Source organism: Schistocerca gregaria, chromosome 5 (genome assembly GCF_023897955.1).
Source record: "Schistocerca gregaria isolate iqSchGreg1 chromosome 5, iqSchGreg1.2, whole genome shotgun sequence".
Taxonomy (NCBI): Eukaryota; Metazoa; Arthropoda; class Insecta; order Orthoptera; family Acrididae; genus Schistocerca; species Schistocerca gregaria.
In genome coordinates, this window is record NC_064924.1 from 165,467,821 (window position 1) to 165,489,668 (window position 21,848).

Below are 21,848 nucleotides of genomic sequence, written 5' to 3' on the forward strand. Positions count from 1 at the left end.
CTGCTCCTGAGGTGTTGGCACTTCTCTATGTCAGAGCGATACAAACATCCGGCAGTAGGCCCGATTATTCCACATGTCTAGATCTCGCTGGGAAAGCCTGAAGAGTTAAAATCAGTGTTATTTGTTACTAAATACGGTGTTATTTTTTGCCAAATTCAATGCTGCTTTTGTCGTCACATCAATGTTTGTTATGCGGGAAATGAACTGTTATTTTAATTTAAACACCAGCCTTAGCCTGAGGTGATCAGAAGTCAAAAAGGAATTTTAATAACCGATAACTATTAGTTATGAATATTAGTAAACTGATGTCCTCAAATTCATCACATTTTTGTACAGTAAAATTACAAATGTCGCGATATCTCTCAAAAACCATCGATTTCATGTTATTCCACTAAAAACCCATTAATCTTGCGTTCTCACTTTAGTGAAATTTTCTTGTCACTATAAATAGGAATAATCACTGTAGTCAGTCAGCATTACTAGTGAAGAGGATGATCTTATGTGAAATTGTTGAAGCCATTCAGTTTATTTTTTTATGGGATACTTTACAAGTATTTATATAACTAATAGAATTGCTCTCAAATTCTGAAGTCATACATATACCACGACACTTTGTTAATGTAATGCAATTAATGATAACAATTTTTTTTTAATTTGTATCAAACTTCAATCGAAAGTAATTTTTTTATTTAATTACCAATTTTGACCAGTAATGATCATTTGCAAATTTGTCTATGTTATTTAAATCTTATAAAAACCAATTTTTAGCAAAGAATGATAGCATCCAAAAATATAAAACATGGTATATCTAGAACATAATGTATGTCATCCATACAACTGAGCCAGCATGTAGCTCATGTACAATTGTTTATCTCTTAGATTTATCGTGTTTTATATTTTCTGGAAGTGCCATTCTTAACTAAAAAATTGGTGTTTTTTACAACACTAAATAATACACACCAACCTGAAGATGAAAGATCAACTGAAAGCAAAATTTGATAAATTTTATCATCTAAGGGTGGTGCAACCTATTATTGTTATTGTTGTTGTTGTTGTTGTTGTTGTCTTCAGTCCAGAGACTGGTTTGATGCAGCTCTCCATGTTACCCTATCCTGTGCAAGCTTCATCATCTCCAAGTAACTACTGCAACCTACATCCTTCTGAATCTGTTTAGTGTATTCATGCCTTTGTCTGCCTCTACGATTTTTACCCTCCGTGCTTCCCTCTAATACTAAACTGATGATCCCTTGATGCCTCAGAACATGTCCTACCAAACGATCCCTCCTTCTAGTCAAGTTGTGCCACAAATTCCCCTTCTCCCTAATTCTATACAGTATCTCCTTATTAATTATGTGATCTGCCCATGTAATCTTCAGCATTCTTCTGTAGCGCCACATTTCAAAGCTTCTTTTCTCTTTTTGATTAAACTATTTATCATCCACGGTTATGTTCCATACGTGGCTAAACTCCATATAAATACTTTCAGAAACGACTTCCTGATACTTAAATCTATATTCAATGTAAACAAACTTCTCTTCCTCAGAAACGCTTTACTTGCCATTGCCAGTCTACCTTTTATATCCGCTCTACTTTGACTATCATCAGTTATTTTGCTACCCAACTAGCAAAATTCCTTTACTACTTTAAGTGTCTCATTTTCTAATCTAATAGCCTGATTTAATTCGATTACATTCCATTATTCTCGTTTTGCTTTTGTTGATGTTCATCTTATATCCTCCTTTCAAGACACTGTCCATTCCGTTGAACTGGTTTTCCAGGTCCTTTCCTGTCTCTGACAGAATTACAATGTCGTTGGCTAACCTCAAAGTTTTTATTTCTTCTCCATGGATTTTAATTCCTACTGCAGCTTTTTCTTTTGTTTCCTTTACTGTTTGCTCAATATACAGATTGAATAACATCGCAGATAGGCTACAACCTTGCTCAAACACTGCTTTCCTTACATGCCCCTTGACTCATAATTGCCATCTGGTTTCTGTACAAATTGTAAATATTCTTTCACTCCCTGTAATATATTGAAATACTGGAACACGTGAGGCAATACTGGCCCTATGACTTATCTTAGAAGTTAGATTAAGGAAGGGCAAACTTACATTTCTAGCATTTGTAGACTTAGAGAAAGCTTTTGACAATATTGACTGGAATACTCTCTTTCAGATTCTGAAGGTGGCAGGGGTAAAATACAGAGAGTGAAAGGCTATTTACAATTTGTACAGAAACCAAATGGCAGTTATAAGAGTTGAGGGGCATGAAAGGGAAGCAGTGGTTGGGAAGGAAGTCAGATGGGGTTGTAGCCTCTCCCCGATGTTATTCAATCTGTATATTGAGCAAGCAGTAAAGGAAACAAAAGAAAAATTTGGAGTAGGTATTAAAATCAATGGAGAAGAAATAAAAACCTTGAGGTTCGCCGATGACATTGTAATTCTGTCAGAGACAGCAAAGGACTTGGAAGAGCAGTTGAACGGAATGGATGGCGTCTTGAAAGGAGGATGTAAGATGAACATTAACAAAAGCAAAACGAGTATAATGGAATGCAGTCGAACTAAGTTGGGAGATGCTGAGGGTATTAGATTAGGAAATGAGACACTTAAAGTAGTAAAGGAGTTTTGCTATTTGGGGAGCAAAATAACTGATGATGGTGGAAGTAGAGAGAATATAAAATGTAGACTGGCAATAGCAAGGAAAGCGTTTCTGAAGAAGAGAAATTTGATAACATCGAGTATAGATTTAAGTGCCATGAAGTCGTTTGTGAAAGTATTTGTATGGTGTGTAGCCATGTATGGAAGTGAAACATGGACGATAAATAGTTTGGACAAGAAGAGAATAGAAGCTTTTGAAATGTGGTGCTACAGAAGAATGCTGAAGATTAGATGGGTAGATCACATAACTAATGAGGAGGTATTGGATAGAATTGGGGAAAAGAGGAGTTTGTGGCACAACTTGACTAGAAGAAGGGATCGCTTGGTAGGACATGTTCTGAGGCATCAACGGATCACCAATTTAGCATTGGAGGGCAGTGTGGGGGTGGGGGTAAAAATCGTAGAGGGAGACCAAGAGATGAATACACCAAGCAGATTCAGAAGGATGTAGGTTGCAGTAAGTACTGGGAGATGAAGAAGCTTGCACAGGATAGAGTAGCATGGAGAGCTGCATCAAACCAGTCTCAGGACTGAAGACCACAACAACAGCAACCACCCTGTATTTGACCCCTGCCACCTTCAGAATTTGAAAGAGAGTATTCCAGTCAACATTGGCAAAAGCTTTCTCTATGTCTACAAATGCTAGTAACGTTAGGTTTGCCCTTCCTTAATCTATCTTCTCAGATAAGTCGTAGGGTCAGTATTTCCTCACGTGTTCCAATATTTCTACGGAATCCAATCTGATCTTCCCCAATGTTGGTTTCTACTAGTTTTTCCATTCGCATGTAAAGAATTCGCGTTAGTAGTTTGCAGCCGTGACTTATTAAACTGATAGTTCGGTAATTTTCACACCTGTCAACACCTGCTTTCTTTGGGATTGGAATTATTATATTCTTCTGGATGTCTGAGGGTATTTCGCCTGTCTCAGACATCTTGGTCACCAGATGGTAGAGTTTTGTCAGGGCTGGTTCTCCAAAGTCCATCAGTAGTTCTAATGGAATGTTGTCTACTCCCAGGGCCTTGTTTCGACTTGGTCTTTCAGTGCTCTGTTAAATTCTTCACACAGTTAGTATCATATCTTGTTCCTCCTGCCACCAAACTTCACTAATTCCCACTATATATAGCTTTAATCTCCAAATTTCCCTTTTTAAATTTTCAAACCAACTCTCAGGAAAATTACGGCTGTAGTTCCCCCTTGCTTTCAGCCACTCGCAGTACCAGCACATCAAGGCCGCTTTGGTTAATGTTCCAAGGTCAGATCAGTCAATCAGCCAGACTGTTGCTCCTGTAACTACTGCAATCTGTTATGGCTAGTGAACTGTAGTCCACGGGCTGTAGTTCAGAAGCCATAAGGGAAACTTTGCCTCTGTGGCAACTTGAGTACCTGTGTCAATGCGTAGTCAATCATGGATACGCATCCTCTTCCATGCCAGAAGGAACTATTGGTAAAAATATTGGGTGGCCAGTATGTCTTTAAAACTGATTTGTCTGAAGTGTATCTGCAGGTTCCTAGGGACAAGGAGTCTTGACGAGTTCTGGTTTTGAATACTCCTTTTGCATCTTAGTCAATACTTGCACCTTTCTATTGGCGTAGTTAGTACCCTGGTATTTTTCAATGATTTTTAGAGCAACTGACTTTGCCTGTCCTGGGCTGTATTAATTATCTGGATGATATTGTAGTCACGGGCTCCTCTACAGTCAATCACTTGAAAAATCTGTGCACTTTGTTTTCTGTATTACAGTCCACAGGCTTACAGTGTAACCTCGTGAAATCTCAGTTTTTATCAACCTTCAAATGTTTATTTGGGGTTCAAGGTCTCGCATGATGGCTGTTATGTTCATGCCTCATCCCTTGTCCACAAAGGCGCTTCAGGCTTTCCCAGGGAAGGTAGGTTACTAACATAAATACCTGTCAGTGGCAGCCATATTGGCCCACCTGTTGCATGCCTTGTTACGCACAAATGTAACTTTTTGTGGCTGCCCAGATAGCAGACATGCTTTTCAAATGAAATCCAAACTACTCTTGGCCCTTTGTGTAGTTATTTTCTCTCTGGACCGGCACATTGGTGGCGACTGATGCCTTACAGCATGGCCTTGGTGCGGTCCTAGTGCACTGATGTGCCAACCGCTAACGATCTACTGCCTTTGCCTCCAAATCTCTCACTGCAGCCCAGCAGCATTACTCTCAGACAGAAAAATAGCTCTTGCCTTGGTCTATCCTCTCCAGAAATTTTTTAGCCTCCAAATCTCACCTTATTAGTGATTGTTAACTCTTTGTTTCCTTGCTTAACCCTCACACATCATTGCCTGACAAGACACTACTCTGCCTACAACGCTGGGTGCTGTTATTGTCTCGCTAGAATTACAAAACCAATTTTTGACCTACGTCTAAACATGCCAATGCGGACACCTTGTCTTGCCTTCCTGTTGGTCCTGATCCTGACTTTTACCATGAGGAATTGCTTTGCTTCCATCTTGATTTTGAAATGCAGGATCTGATCGACGATTCCCAATTATGAGCTCACATATAGCAGTGGCCATTGCCGCTGACCCAATCCTCTGCCAGGTAGTTCAGTCTGCTCAACAGGGCTGGCCAAATAAACTGCCGCATCAGGCTTTGAACCCCTTGCACAACTATTTTTTCTTATGGTATTGCCTCTTTGTTTATGATGGTGTTTCACTGTTTCTCATGGAAGACCTCTCTCCCAGAGTAGTGATTTCTGCTGCATTATGGTGCAAGGTTTATTGCCTTTTCTAGCAGGACCACTGGGGAATTCTGAGCATTGAACTTCAAGCTAGGAGACATGTTTTTGGCCAGGGATTGATGACAAAATTGTGTGTTTTGCTATCACGGCTTGTGAGCAGTGTGTCTGACAACAGGCAGCTCCAAGGATGTCTTTGTCCCCTGGCCTACTCGATCCCAGCCACGGGAACACATTCATGTTGATTTTGCAGGTCCCTTCTTGCAATCCTATTGGCTTTTAATTGTGGAAGCATTTTCACGGTTTCCTTACATTCTCCAGTGTGCACTGGCTTTGGCTGAGGTCACAATTCATATGCTTTTGAGGATTTTTACTACTGAGGGGTTGCATTATACCTTAGTTTATGATAATGGGCCCCAGTAAATTTGTCATATCTTTCAATTGTTTTGTTCCCGTCATGGCGTTCGTCATGTTACGGATCCACCATTTCACTCTCAATAACATGGCAAGACAGAACAATTAGTGTGTACGTTCAAGTCCCAAATGAAGAAGTCTGTAGGATGTTTTTCACCAGACAATGTTCTCCATTTTCTGAGCACCTTTCGCTTCACACGTATGGGGGGAGCAGAGACCAGCTGAGTTGCCTCACGGCTGGAATGGCATGCCTGCCTCACACCTGCTACAGCAGGACCACTCTGCACCGGGATTGCCGGTATGGGTGTGAAAGTTTGGTTGCTGGTCCAAGTGGATACCAGCCACTATTGTCTCCCACCAGGGACGCTGTCTGTGTGACATGTGTACAGCCGACAGGCTGATGTCACACCACTTTGATAAGTTGTGTTCTCACTCATTGCTGGAAGCTATGGGTTTGCAGATGTGGCCCCCATTGCTGCAGCCCCCCCTGACCACTCTCCCACTGCGCTCCACCTCGAGCCCATTGTTGCCTGCTGTGAAGGCACCCCCATAAAATTGGCTGCCTTCTCCATGTGCAGTGCCTTGAGTTCCAGCTTCCCAGCGCTAGGCAATGGTCCACCTCCAGCCTCAGGTCCCATTGCTGCAGCCTGTTGTTCCAGTCAGGTCGCCTCCACCAGCCCCCTCATCATCATCACCTCTTCTGCCATCATCACCAGTGGCTCCAGCCACATTTCCTCCACATTGGAACATGCCCGCTGATGATGATGCAGAGATGGCGACAGCATCCTCCTCCCCGGTGCTGTTGTCAAGTTGTCAAGCACTGCATGGGCCCATTGCCCTCGGGCTTGCCCGCATCTCCACACATGCTGGCCCTATGGTCCAGCGGCCCCACACCCTGTCCCCTCATCCCCATCAGCACCGGCTGTCACTGCTCTGGATTCTATGGATGTATCTCTCATTGGGTCGCCAGCATCTCCTCCATCACCTGGGTGCGCTATTTTCACAAGGGTGAGATGTGGATGTGAGTGTAAGTGCACTGAGTGTAGTGTCACCACAAGTGTGAGTAAACTGCCAACTGTATCAGAGCAGAATGACTGTAGCAAACGTGCACACGGTACTGTCTCCACTGGCAGACTTATTCTTCTTCATGTCTGTACTGTGCAAGGGTTTCTCCCAAACAGTTACCTGCATTTTAAATCAAAGAAAACAGCATATTATAGCAAAGAGGTGAACCACGTTACATTTACAAACTGGTTCGAAGATTCACTAATACCAAGTCTTGAAAAACAGCCAACAACTGTTCTGGATAATGCTCCTTACCATTCAGTTGTTGTTGACAAGGCACCTACCAAGGCAAACCAAGAGGAGGAAAAGATTGGTTGACTTCAACATCATAACGTCGGTGTAAGTGATGACCTTAAAAAGGTGGAGTTTAGGGAAAACAACCTCTCTCCACAAGTTACAGTTCCCCCTATACAAAATTGACAAACAGGCAAGAAAACATGGACATACAGTCGTTAGGCTACCACTTTATCACTGCCATTTCAACCCAATAGAATTAATATGGGCCCAAATTAAAGGTTATGTTGCAGGAATAATAATAAATTTACCCTCTCTATAGTCGAAGTACTGAAAAGAGAAGCTGTTAGAAATGTCACCACTGTAGATTGGAAGAAAGTCCTCAAACACACACAGGGCATCATGAAAAAGGCTTGGTAGGATGAAGCTGTTTTGAAAAATTCAGTAGAGGAGATGGTAATTTCATTAAATGCCAATAGTGACAGTGACAGTGGCAGTTGCACTTCAAGAATAGATCATAGCGATGAAAGGGATTCAGTGGAGTTTTACCAGTATCCCTGCAAAAATGGAGCACAGAAGGATTCAGCTACATGTTTGGATTCCACAGTTTACATTTGTAAGTACCTACATAATGAACACATATCATCACAAGTTTTGAAATTTTAATAAGAAGGCTTTAATAGCAACTAATTCAGGAATTCAGTCTGCATCATACAAAATAAATCTTACTGTTTATACAAGGGCTATCCACAAAGTACATTACGTATTGGAATTAAAAATAAATACAGTACTAGAATTTTTTTTTAATTATATACAGATGAAAGCCACACTTAAATACTACTTTTCTACATAGATGCCATTTAAATTAAGGCACTTATTGTAACGATGGACGAGCTTGGAAATTCCTTCGTCGTAAAATTCGGCCGCCTGCGCCTTCAACCACGTAATGACTGTCTTTTGGGACAGAAACGGTGTGATTTTTGTGGATTTCCTGGAAAGAGGCACTACAATAAACTCTCAAAGGTATTGCCAAACTCTGCACAACCTCAGAAGAGCAATACAAAACAAGCGCAGGGTAAAGTTGGGCTCAAAGATCTTGCTGATTCACGACAGCACCCGGGCCCACATGGCAAATGCCACTCGTGAAATTCTCGAATCTTTTACGTGGGAGTTGTTCCCTCATCCACCGTACAGTCCCGACTTGGCACCGAGCAACTTCCAATTATTCCCAGCAATGAAGAAGTGGTTGGCTATGCAGCATTTTGATGACGATGCACAGCTTCAAGAAGAGGTAACCACGTGGTTGAAGGCGCAGGCGGCCGAATTTTACGCCGAAGAAATTTCCAAGCTCGTCCATCGCTACGATAAGTGCCTTAATTTAAATGGCAACTATGTAGAAAAGTAGTATATAAGTGTGGCTTTCATCTGTATATAATAAAAAAAATTCCAAAACTTTATTTATTTTTAATTCCAAAACGTAATGAACTATGTGGATAGCCCTCGTAACTGCTGCAACAGAGAGACTCTGTTATTTGTATCACTTTTGTTCTTTATAAACAATAGAGGTTGGCTTGTTTAAGATACATTTTTCCACCATGATAAACACATTTAATTTTATTTTTTATTGTTTTAAAATTCAGTAGGCATAACAGAAAAATTAATAACAGTTTCATTACAAACTTATAGTTATCTGTTTCCTTTGTCAAAACAGTATGGGTGCCCAATCACTAGCTGAGGAGTGAGCGAACAATTGTATATCATATTTAACTCAAACTATCTCGCACTAGAGATCTCTGTCAGAGTTCTGGTTTCGAACATATGAAAATATGATGTATTCTTAAGATTTCATTTGCATAATGTATTCACCTAACCTCTGGAACAAAAAAAGTTTCCCACATGTCGTCAATTCAGTAATGTTGTGAGAAAATACACTTTCATAAACTGTCCTAATATTGTCTTAACTTTTTTTTTGTGCAGATACATTAAAATCAGAACATAGTGTAACTATTTCAGAACACATCACTGCAATTGTCCATATTTATAAAATGAATAGTTTGCCTGTTTGGGTGAGTTGAATGAAATGTAAGATTATGCATGGGTCCATGAGAGATGTGGTAATTCTGTTCCGTGCCTCCATTGCACTGCCACAGGAGGGTGTTACGTGGGTGTCCATGACCGTGCCACAGATTTGTTTACAATCCTTCCCATCAGAGGAGGAGTTATTGTATGCCCAAAAGAAGCGTGTGAGAAATTTACACAAAAGTTCAGTACAGTTGGTACAAATTAAGTTCATGTCAAGCCACAAAATTTTAGTCTTGGAAAATCTAGCCAGTCCTTGTATATCCACGGCATTACTGAGAAGAATGTCATAGCAATCATATCATCACTTCGACCAAAACTGTCTTGTGGCTGGAATGACATTTCACCTACTCTGTTAAAGGAATGCAGGGATGAATTAGTGAAACCCTTGACTCACTTGATAAATACCTTCCTCAGTAATGGTGTATTCCCTCCTTTAGAAAATTACTGAAATTATACCAGTGCATAAAAATGGATAAAAACTGACACTAAAAACTACAGGCCAATATCATTAACCTCAGAACAAGGTTGGTTGGTTGGTTTGGGGAAGGAGACCAGACAGCGTGGTCATCGATCTCATCAGATTAGGGAAGGCTGGGGAAGGAAGTCGGCCGTGCCATTTCAGAGAAACCATCCCGGCATTTGCCTAGAGCGATTTAGGGAAATCACTCAGAACAAGGCAAATTGTTAGAGAGAGTAATAATAAATCAAGTTGAATCATATTTCACGAAACACAATCTATTAAACAACCTACAACATGGATTTAGAAAAGGGAGATCTACTACAACAGCAGTAGCATCTTTTATACATGAAATATTAAATAAGCTGGACAAAAGTGAGAAGGTAATAGGCACTTTCCTAGATATGAGTAAAGCCTTTGATACTGTGAATCGTACCATTCTTCTGTGTAAGCTAGAAGAGTATGTGTTGAGAGGACTAGCCTTGAAACTACTTACCTCCTATTTGAAAGACAGGAAATAGTGTGTAAAGCTAACTTATAAAAATAATGAGTAGCTCCTAACAACCAAATCAACCTTCAGGACACTTCAATGTGGCGTGCCTCAAGGAAGCATATTAGGGCCTTTTCTGTTCCTTGTATATGTAAGTTACTTATTTGAACCCCAAAATTGCTTGGTTGTAAGCTATGCCGATGACATATCCTTCACCAACTGTGGCAGTGATATGCAGTCTACAGCTAACAGTACCGAGATCAGTTTCAATACTCTGTCCGCATACCTTACAGCAAACAAGCTTCTTGTAAATAAAGACAAAAAGGTAATAAGGAAGTTCATCCTCAGTAATAATGCTGCAATAACTGATACTGTGTTTACATCTCCATTTGGTCTTGCATATGCAAATTAACATAAATTTTTTGGCATTGTTGATGATGAACACTTATCAGGGTGTATACGTGGACAATGAAAAAAAATTCCCAGATTTCTTGGTTAAAAATACACTTTCTCCCGGGTGGAAACATAGTTTTTCCCTGTTAATTGACAGTATATTTTCTCTCGGAACTGTATAACTTATCAATCCTTTGAATCGTTATGGTTTTATATATGGGTGTAAAATTTCCCGGTGCTTTAGAAAACGAAACACCTTTTGGAAAGATGTTTGATGTGCAGCAACATGTACGCTGCATATTTTCGTATTAGGAAAGTATAAATTGGAATTCCACCAAACACCGCATTGAAATCGAGATTGTGATGCATGTTTGTAAGCCAATCATAGCTCATATCACGCAATCTCGCCAGCCGATGACAGCAGATATTCAGAGCTTCAGACACGTGGCATAGTCAGCCAACAGCAACATCACTGTTAAGTAGTGCGAACACACGAACAGGAAAAGTTAATGGTTTAAATTAAATTTATAATGTTGCTACAAGAAAAACAAAGCTTTCACATATAATATTGGTCTCTAAGGCCAATACGCTGCAAGACAAGCTAAGCTTTCACATATGATGTTGGTCTTTTATGCACGTATTACATTTTAAGATATATCACACAAATACGCCAGTAAATTTTTTAATAACGACATAAAAGTGTGATGATCTGGGCCATAAATTCTTCTACATGGCTCGTCATCAAAGAGCTGATTTTTAAATGAGTCCCAGATTCCCAGTGAAGTAGGCATCGACCTGATATTTAACTTTTCAATGTGGTTTCGGAATGTAAATTTCCTTGGGTATCAGTACTTTGTTATCTCATATCTGGTTCTTTGTTATGGCATAATGCCATACGTGCTAGAAGATGAAAACATACACTTGAAATGTAGTGAACAATTGAAACTAGGCAATAGTTTGAAATTAAACTCTTTGTTTCAAATATATTGACTGCCTCAGTGGAAAAGATTAATAAAAGAAAATTTCTTCAGCAAACCGATAAAAATAACTTCTTTCTTCTGCATTTCAATTAATGCTTGACTATCAGAAAGGTGGTAATAAAATAAAATCTGAAACTAATAACATATTTAGCCTTCCATAATTTTGTGAATGTATTTTAATTCACATGATAGCTCCCGGCCAAAGAAATCAACTTTGTTTTCATTTCACGTGAGTGCAGTAGACAAAGAGGAAACAGCAAAATCACTAAATGTAAACACGGGTCACGTGGAGACTACCCACTTCCCTATTATAACTCAGACTGCTCTGCACGTCTCTACGATATTTCCGAACCGGGGCAATAGTATACAGTGGAGTCGCTCGAGCCTTTGAGATAGGACGTCAAAAATTTTTAAAAAATCGAATTTTCAAAAATACGGTCATTTTGTAGCCCACATCTTTCTGAAGACTCTGATGCATAAAACATGTGTGTCCGAGGAATTGGAAGACGTTATTTGATCTTAAGTGTGCCAAAGTGCAGCGCCACACCTCTTCACACAGCATTTTTCCATTGCACGTCACTGTATTACGGTCTGTGGAACTGAAATGTGTATATTTTGTACTGGAAGCCATCAAACTATATTCAGGACAGTGGAAATTAAAATGTCCTATGGTGCCTCTTCTGCTTCCAGTCGTCCGGTTTGACATCCTGCCCCTCTTTATTTTTTTTATTTTTATTTTTTTTTAACTCTTCAGAAAATTTGCACTCTTTATTTCCTATTGGCTAACAACTAGCTGCTTTGTGTGACATAAAATTAAGTATAGGATACATAAAACCAGTAAAGAGAAGAGCCAAGCAAGACAGTACACATTCTTCACGCCTTAGCTCCTACAATTATTTCTCTCTAATCTAGCCATCACTACAGCTTTACATGGCATGCTTTCCTTTCTGCGAAAGGATCTGTTACCTCATCAAAGTTCGTCAAACGCTTTGCTACATGAAAAATTGAAATGTCGCTGTCCAGTACTGAAAAATCTGTAATTACAAATAGTCCCAAGACTGGTGTGGTTTCTCGACCTGATTACCTATATTTTGTCACTGTGAGCGAGATAAAACAAAATAGGCCTTTATAATACTGCAGCAATTGTAACGCACGCCAACTAAACGACATGGTTTTGGCAGAAATGGTCATTTTTATAACGAGGCAGAATATAATTCACAAAATACCAATATCAAATGCCCATTAGGCCTACTACAAGCAAAAAGCTTTACGTCAGGAAATAGTTTTACACTTCATACATACGCTCCAGTTTCTCAAGCATGAGATCGAAAAGTAGCAGTGCCAAATTTTTATATAAATTTGGAATCGTCATATTCTTCCATAATTTAAGTGATGTCACTGTTTCTTCTCCTTCCTCGTTCTAACAAACAATGTTGTCATCACTAATTCTGTATATATTCCTGCCAGTGTCAAGGCTTATTCGCCAGTTAACTTGACTACATCTTCCAGAATCACCAGTTCAGTTATCCTGCGATTATTCTCGGCTTAGGCGTTATTACATGTTCGTACAACACTTTTCCGCGCTACTTCCAGAATAGACCTTAAAGCGGCTGCTAGCTGGAGACTGTACAACTGGCCCTTGCCTGTATATCGATCTGGCCAAAAATTTTCTGTCAAAATTTCATTTTCTTGAACACACTGAGAAGATAATACGTAATCTCTCTTACCCATTAGTCATTTATTCGCACTTTGGTAGTCTGAATCAATGGATTTCGCTGGTAATCATAACAACGCTCATCATTCGCAAACCCAATCAACCATATAATCAGACAGTGGTTGGCTTTCTTTCATTCGGCTATAGTCTGCTGAGCTCGCATAGCCCCTTTTGTCTGCAGGAAAGTTTGTTTCTAGATGTGACGAGGATTCCACTGACAGAGACATCACGTACACTATGCACGCATTTACAAATCAACTTATTATTCATTCAGAAATCAACTTAGAATGTGTTCAATAATATTCAAAACCGACAGGGAGACGTTTCAAAGTCATACGAATAATCGATTGACCAACGTGCGCTGGATTCTTTCCTCAAGAATATGAATTGCCCCCCCCCCCCCCCCTCCGCTCCCCCCACGTTTCTGTAGCCACAAGCGAAAGAAATTATTAAGTAACTGCACATGCACATGATCCCACTCGTAACTGCTAAAACAAATCTAATGTTAACAGTTGTGACGTCATGCTCGACAGAGGCAATTTGTTGTTATGAAGCACTGCATAGTCTTCCTAAAGCCTTTGACACATTTTTTTGCTGACAGATGCCTGTATGAGCACTGCTTTTAGTTGCTGTATATGGCGCATTTCCTATGCAATTTAAGTTTTATTTCAGTTTTTTCTCTCGTTCATGTTTTATTGCTGTAGTATTATTCCGCAGTAGCAGGATACAGTAAAATCCTTTGTCAGTGTATTGGTTCTTACCAGTCAAAATTAAAAAAAATTAACTAAGAACAAAAACAATGAAAAATTCCCGGAATTTAAAAAAATTCCCAGGTTTTTCCTGGTTTTCTCCCGGATGAAAAAATTCCCGGGTTTTTCCCAGATCTCCCGGTTTTCCCGGGTCTTAGACACCCTGCTTATCATGGAAAGAACATGTAGATAACATTTGCAAGAAAATCAGTAGAAATGTGTATCTACCGAAACAGGTCTCAGCCTTCTTGGGCCACGATACTTTAAGGCAAATACATTTTGGGTTGATTCATCTGCACCTTCAGTATGGTATTGAGATATGGGGTGGGGCATCAGCAGTTCATATAGATAGACTTTTTAGATTACAAAAAAAAAGGCAGTAATAATAGTAGCCAAGGTACGGAAGAGAGAGCCTTGTAGAGACATCTTTAGAAAATATAAAATTCTTACTGTGTACTCCATATATATACTGCAAACAGTTATGTCCAGAATTTAATATGACAGACAATAATGTACACAGCTATGATACAGGGGGAAGGGAAAATTTTCATAGAATTGTGACCAATAAAAAGGCAACGGACCACAGCCCATATAGAATGGGAGCAATTTTCTACAATGCACTACCCTGTGAACTCAAGAAAGCAAATCTAAATATGCTAAAGAGTAGACTGAAGCAATTATTAAGAGAAGTGTTGTTACTCTATAGAGGATTAAGTTTTAGTGGCATCTTGGAAAACAGTGTATATAGACAATGTCTCCGATCTATCAGTGGTATGAAAGAATGTAATTATACATTGTATTATGTGTACTGCACTATTATAAATATAAGCTAAATTGTGTTACACTATAGAGGAGTCTACCTGTAGTACCCTTTTGAAAAAGAGTGTGTACAGATATGTGTCTGATCCATATGATGTTATGAAAGAATGTAAATATTTTACTGTGTATGTGTAATATAAGCTAAATTTTCCTGACCATGTACAAAAAATTTTGTTAAATGGACAGAAAATAAATAAATTAATTAATGTTAGGATATAGTTGTTAAAGTGTATGAGCAGGCATCTAGGAAGTAAAGGGGAGGCAATGGTGGAAAGTTGCTGAAGGCTGTGGTTAGTTTCTGTAGTGTGGGAGGCTACATTCTGGACAACTGGCTGGAGGTGGCGGTCATCATCATCATCATCATTTAAGACTGATTATGCCTTTCCGCGTTCAGTGTGGAGCATAGCCCCCTTATAAAATTCCTCCATGATCCTCTATTCAGTGGTAACATTAGTGCTTCTTCTGATGTTAAACCTATTACTTCAAAATCATTCTTAACCAAATCCAGGTACATTCTCCTTGGTCTGCCCCAACTCCTCCTACCCTCTACTGCTGAACCCACGAGTCTCTTGGGTAACCTCCCTTTTCCCATGCGTGTAACATGATCCCACCATCTAAGCCTGTTTGCTCTGACTGCTACATCTATAGAGTTCTTTCCCAGTTTTTCCTTGATTTCCTCATCGTGGACCCCCTCCTGCCATTGTTTCCATCTACTAGTACCTGCAATCATCTTAGCTACTTTCATATCCGTAACCTCAACCTTGTTGATAAGGTAACCTGAATCCACCCAGCTTTTGCTCCCATACAACAAAGTTGGTCAAAACATTTAACGGTGCACAGATAACTTAGTCTTAGTACTGACCTCCTTCTTGCAGAAGAGAGTAGATCGTAGCTGAGCGCTCACTGTATTAGCTTTGCTGTACTTCGCTTCCAGTTCTTTCAACTATGTTGCCATCCTGTGAGAATATGCATCCTAAGTACTCGAAGCCGTCCACCTGTTCTAACTTTGTTCCTCCTATTTGGCACTCAACCCATTTATATTCCTTTCCCACTGACATTACTTTCGTTTTGGAGATGCTAATCTTCATACCATAGTCCTTACATTTCTGATCTAGCTCTGAAATATTACTTTGCAAACTTTCAATCGAATCTGCCATCACAACTAAGTCATCCGCATATGCAAGACTGCTTATTTTGTGTTCACATATCTTGATCTCACCCAGCCAGTCTATTGTTTTCAACATATGATCCATAAATAATATGAACAGCAGTGGAGACAGGTTGCAGCCTTGTCTTACCCCTGAAACTACTCTGAACCATGAACTCAATTTACCGTCAACTAACTGCTGCCTGACTATCCATGTACAGACCTTTAATTGATTGCAAAAGTTTGCCTCCTATTCCATAATCTCGTAGAACAGTCAATAACTTCTTCCTCGGAACACGGTCATATGCCTTTTCTAGATCTATAAAGCATAGATACAATTCCCTGTTCCACTCATAACACTTCTCCATTATTTGCCGTAAGCTAAAGATCTGTCCTGGCAAACCTCTAAGAGGCCTAAACCCACACAGATTTTCATCCAATTGGTCCTCAACTAATACTCGCACTTTCCTTTCAACAATACCTGAGAAGATTTTACCCACAACGCTGATTAAAGAGATACCTCTGTACTTGTTACAATCTTTTCTGTTTCCATGTTTAAAGGTTGGTGTGATTACTGCTTTTGCCCAGACTGATGGAACCTGTCCCGACTCCCAGGCCATTTCAATTATCCTGTGTAGCCATTTAAAACCTGACATTTCACTGTATTTGATGAGTTCCGACTTAATTTCATCCACCACAGCTGCTTTATTGCACTGCAATCTATTGACCATTTTCTCCACTTCCTCAAATGTGATCCCTTTTCCATCATCATTCCTATCCCATTGTACATCGAAATCTGAAACGTTACTGATCGTATTTTCACCAATATTGAGCAACTCTTCAAAATATTCCCTCCATCTGCCCAAGGCATCCACAGGATTCACCAGCAGTTTTCCTGACCTGTCCAAAATACTTGTCATTCATTTCCTTCTTACCTCCCTTTCGAAGACTGCTAATTACACTCCAAAATGGTTTTCCGGCAGCTTGACTCATAGTCTCCAATCTGTTTCCAAAGTCTTCCCAAGATTTCTTCTTGGATGCTGCAATTATCTGTTTGGCTTTGTTTCTTTCTTCAACATAACTTTCTCTGTCTACCTGAGTAGCCATTTTTGATACGCCTTCTTTTTCCTTTTACAGGCTGCCTTGACTGTGTCATTCCACCAAGCTGTGTGCTTTATCCTACTTTTACACACTGCTGTTCCAAGACATTCTTTAGCCACTTCTAGTACTGTGTCCCTGTACCTTGTTCATTCCTTTTCCAATTACTGTAATTGACTAAATTCAACTAACTGGTACCTTTCTGAGATCGCTGTTATGTACTTGTGCCCGATTTCCTTATCCTGAAGCTTCTCCACTCTTATCCTCCTACATTTAGACCTGACCTCCTGCACTTTCGGCCTCACAATCCCAATTTCACTGCAGATTAAATAATGATCAGTCTCATCAAAGAATCCCCTGAATACACTTGTGTCCCTCACAGCCTTCCTGAATTCCTGATCTGTTATTATATAGTCAATGACAGATCTGGTTCCCCTGCCTTCCCAAGTATACCGGCGAATGTTCTTATTTTTCAAAAAGGAGTTTGTGATTTCTAAGCCCATACTGGCAAAGAAATCCAAGAGTTGTTTCCCGTTCCTGTTGGCCTCCATATCCTCTCCAAATTTACCCATGATATTTTCATACCCTTCTGTACGATTTCCAATCCTGGCGTTAAAATCACCCATGAGAAGAACACTGTCCTTTTCCTTTACCCTAACAACTACATAACTGAGTGCCTCATAAAAACTATCCATCTTATCTTGATCTGTCCCTTCACAATGCGAATATACAGACACAATCCTAATTTTCTTGCTAGACACTGTCAAATCTATCCACATCAGTTGTTCGTTTACATACCTTATTGCAACTACGCTGGGTTCCATTTCTTTCCTGATGTAAAGCCCTACACCCCATTGTGCTATTCCTGCTTTGACTCCTGACAGGTAGACCTTGTATTCTCCCACTTCCTCTTCTTTCTCACCCCCTACCCGAATGTCACTAACAGTGGCGGTCAACAAGAGTAAAAATTCTTTCAGTAGGAGCACAATAACCAGCTACAATGGGGCATCCAAGATTGTTGGGTTTGTGGATTTCGGGGAGCATGTATATGGTGCATGTGCAGGGTGCCATCAGGATAAGAATGGACTCAGTAGTGCGTATGCAGGGTGTTGTCGGGGTAAGGATGGAATCGGAGGAAAGATTCTACGATGGATCTACAAGGATTTCAGTAGAACTTGAAGGTTGTATTGGATTTCTATGGAAGCCTTCTGCCAAGTAGTCACTGCGACTCATCTTGATGGTGGTGGAGGCTTTGTATGTGGGGAGGATGATTAGATCAGGTTATATTTTGAGGTTGTAAATGGCTGCACTTTTCTTCAGCTGAGAGGTTAGTGTTCTTAGGGCAGAACCTGAGGAAGGACGTCAAGGTGAGGTTCAGGGTAAGGAATTCCTAAAACATGAACAGAGGATGATTAGATAGGAGGGGGGGGGGGGGGGGGTCATAGTTGGATGGTGGTATGAATTGTGAGAGGCAATGTTCAATGTCATCATTATGTTGGCTTTAGTTGAGGAATTAGAAGCAAAGAAGTGTATCTGGCATAGGTAAACATTGTCAACTATGTCCTGACACATAACTACTTCACCTTTGAGGGCAATGTATACAAACAAATCCGCAGCATAGTCATGGGCTCCCGCATGGCACCTTCCAATGCCAACATTTTTACAAGTCAATTAGAGGAAACCTTCCCAGCCTCTCAAAAACCCAAACCCCTTGTAATGCTCCTGTTAAAAGGCTCCGATTGGTAAGTGGGGTAACTTGGCATACAAATACTTCCTCCTCTTGCTGTCACAGTCTCCCTCCTCTTGCTCTCTCTTACTGCTAGTATCTATTCACTCACACTGTTACTCTCTCTTCTCACTGTCACTATCTCTCTCTTCCACAATATCACTGTCATAGTCTCAGTCTCTCATTACCACGGGCTCTCACCCATTTCCACTTTCTCCTTCTTTTTTATCTCTTCCACTGGCACTGTCTCCTCCATTCTTTTTCTAGCACTATTCTGTTGCTCTCAACAATGTTCCACTGTCACTGTTACACTGTCACAAGCCAGTTTCCATTGCTCTTTCTTTATCAGAAGCACGCATACTATCTTCCAGTATTTATTACTCTTCCCCCCTTTCCTAATGCCACTGCCTCCATTTCTCTCATAATAATAAAAAAACATGAATATGTTCTGATTGCTTTCTTTGTGCTCCAATACCAGCATTATGCCACTGGTCCCTTTCTTTTCCCTGCCACATCAGGGCATATCATTCACATGAAATGAGCTTTATGGGTCAGCAAAATTTTGTTAGTTTATTTATGTGAAATTGATGTAACGCAAATCTAATTTTACACCTCAGATTGGATTTTACATGCACAAAAATTTTGTATGTGTCTCGGTACTAGAACATGGGTTCCCAAAATCCCTCTAATAAAACAGATATAATTTACAGCATATTTCCCCATGTTGTATCACTTTACAAATACATTTCCACCTCATGCCGGGTTTTACTTGTATAAGTATGGCAACTCTGAACCTCTGTATCTCAAAAAACAGACAAAAATATCAAGAAAATTTTGAAGTTTGTTTGACATTGGGACCTTAGGAATATATCGTACAAATTTCAACTATTTTCTATGTCTAACAATCTTGGAATCTATGGCTCACTTTTGGTATGAGAAAAGTGGTAAAAAAGCTTTTTTTGGGGTTTTCTAAACAACTGTCCATGAACTAACAGTGCTCCACAAGCCCCTTAAGGACCACTGTAAACCACATCAAATGCAAAAAGAAAACAGATTTGCTCCATTTGCCTAAGCAGGAGGAAGTGTGTATATTCATGCTGTGACCCTATACTACAGGAGACACTAAGCCGATATTTCTGTTGGGTGTACAAATGGCCCTAGCCCAAGGGCCATCCACAACACTTGACCCTACGTTTCTAACACCAACAGAACCCGGTGTGTGAGCCCCCGAAGTATCCCATTTTTATGTGCGGCGTTTTGGAACAGATTAGGGAGCTAATGCTGTTGCATGCATATCAATTCACATTCTATCAAACCTTTCCCACTATTTGGAAGTCCGTAAAATGCACTCTCCGCTCATAATAAAGGGCAATCTTTCGATTCCCTTCCGGATGCAGTATAATATTTCATGTATTCATCAACATTCCATGTAACATATCAAGTTTATAGAAAAATTCAAAAGAATTAATGCACACAAGAAATACCAAAATAATGTATTATTTCAAAGGTAAATGTGACAAAGGAATTTATGTCGCATAAAGGAACAGATTAATAACTATACCTTGAATGTCTCTTGAAATTAACACCATCATCTCTAGGTTCTCGGATAATAGTGGTCTCTTGAGAAATGGTTGAATGTCCATCTGCAGACATTGTGGATGACTCTGACTCCAGACTAACAGATGAGCATCCATTTAACATACCTTATAAGAGAAACATTTTAAACATAAATTGTCAATTATAGATAAGGTTCAATATTAGAACAAAATAAATTATATGTATCTGTGAATGGCTGTTAAATTCTTTTCATGTCCATACTCAGTGAAAGTGAATAAAGGTGGATGGTGTGAGTGCTATTCTTAGAAAAATCCTACACACATACATTGCCATACCTAATATGCACCAGCTTTCCTAAGATAAAAGCTCAGATTACTTCCCTGCCACCTCTAGTAACAGATCTATTTCACTTCTTGTAATCTTTTCGACAGCATTTGAGAATGTCACCTATGACAGAATATTGACTCATTTAACTGAGCAGAATTTTTTAACTGCCTCTCGGTTTGGCTCCTGTAAAGGATTCTCCACACAGAAAGCAATAAATGCCCTCACATAAGAAGTACTGGCAGAGCTAAACAATAAAAATTATCATGTTATATTTTGTGACCTTGTCAAAGCCTTTGACTGAGTGTGCCACAAAATTCTATGTGGCAAACTAATGGCATCCATCTTGCTTGGACAGAGTCCTGCCTCAATAGCAGAAAGTAGAGGGTCTCATTGCAGACTGTCACACACACACATGAAATGAAACTTCAGGATGAGGGAACATAACATGTGGGGTCCACAACAATCAGTGCTGCCCCACTCTCAGTCCTAACTTACTTAAATCATCTTCCAATGACTTCAAAGTACAGTTCAAAATTGTAATTTTTGCTGATGACACAAGCATACCAATCAAGGATTCAAATTTAACCTCGGTAGACACAGTTCACATGACAGTTGAACTGGTCTACAAGCAGTTCAAAGCTAACAGTTCAAGTCTTTATCTCACAAAACTTATATTATTTGATTTCGAACAATGATCTCTTAGCACAAGATGTGGACATTAATTGTTATACACTAAATGAAATGCAGTGCATAATATTCCCTGAGGTACATCTGAGCAGCAATTAAATAGAGTCAACACACATAACAGTTAATCAAGAAGCTCAATTCAGCATACTTTCCCCATAAAACCATCTCCCACTGTGTCAACTTGATAACAAAATATTTGCTTCTTGCTCTGATTTTCACTCTCTGCTATCTTATGGAACTGTCTTGCAGGGCAATGCACCTAATATAAATAAAGTCTTTATTCAGGAGCAGAAGTGAATAATAAGAATCTTGTGTAAAGTAGAGAAACCATTGTAATGTAACAGCTTGGGTTTCATAGAGGAGTTTGTGATACTCAGTTTTTAATGTACTATATAGAGCACTGTGTTTCTATGTGACTACATTTCACATTTGTTATTTATTGTTTAATATTATTTGGAACAACTGAATATCATATATGTATTTATGCTAAACACAACATGTCATTAAAAAAAATTACAAATCTCAATGCTTTGAAATGATTTATTTAAGA

At 39.5% G+C, this 21,848-nt stretch overlaps 1 protein-coding gene across 2 annotated transcripts in view; it reads right to left on the reverse strand.

The window, feature by feature from the left end:
- Window positions 1–21,848, reverse strand: part of LOC126273114 (dedicator of cytokinesis protein 9) — a 319,479-nt gene that overhangs the window by 109,251 nt on the left and 188,380 nt on the right. For both annotated transcript variants that reach the window (XM_049976565.1, XM_049976564.1), the window contains one exon: window positions 20,289–20,430. In XM_049976565.1, the coding sequence (XP_049832522.1) occupies window positions 20,289–20,430 (142 nt within the window). The remainder of the gene's footprint in view (window positions 1–20,288; window positions 20,431–21,848) is intronic.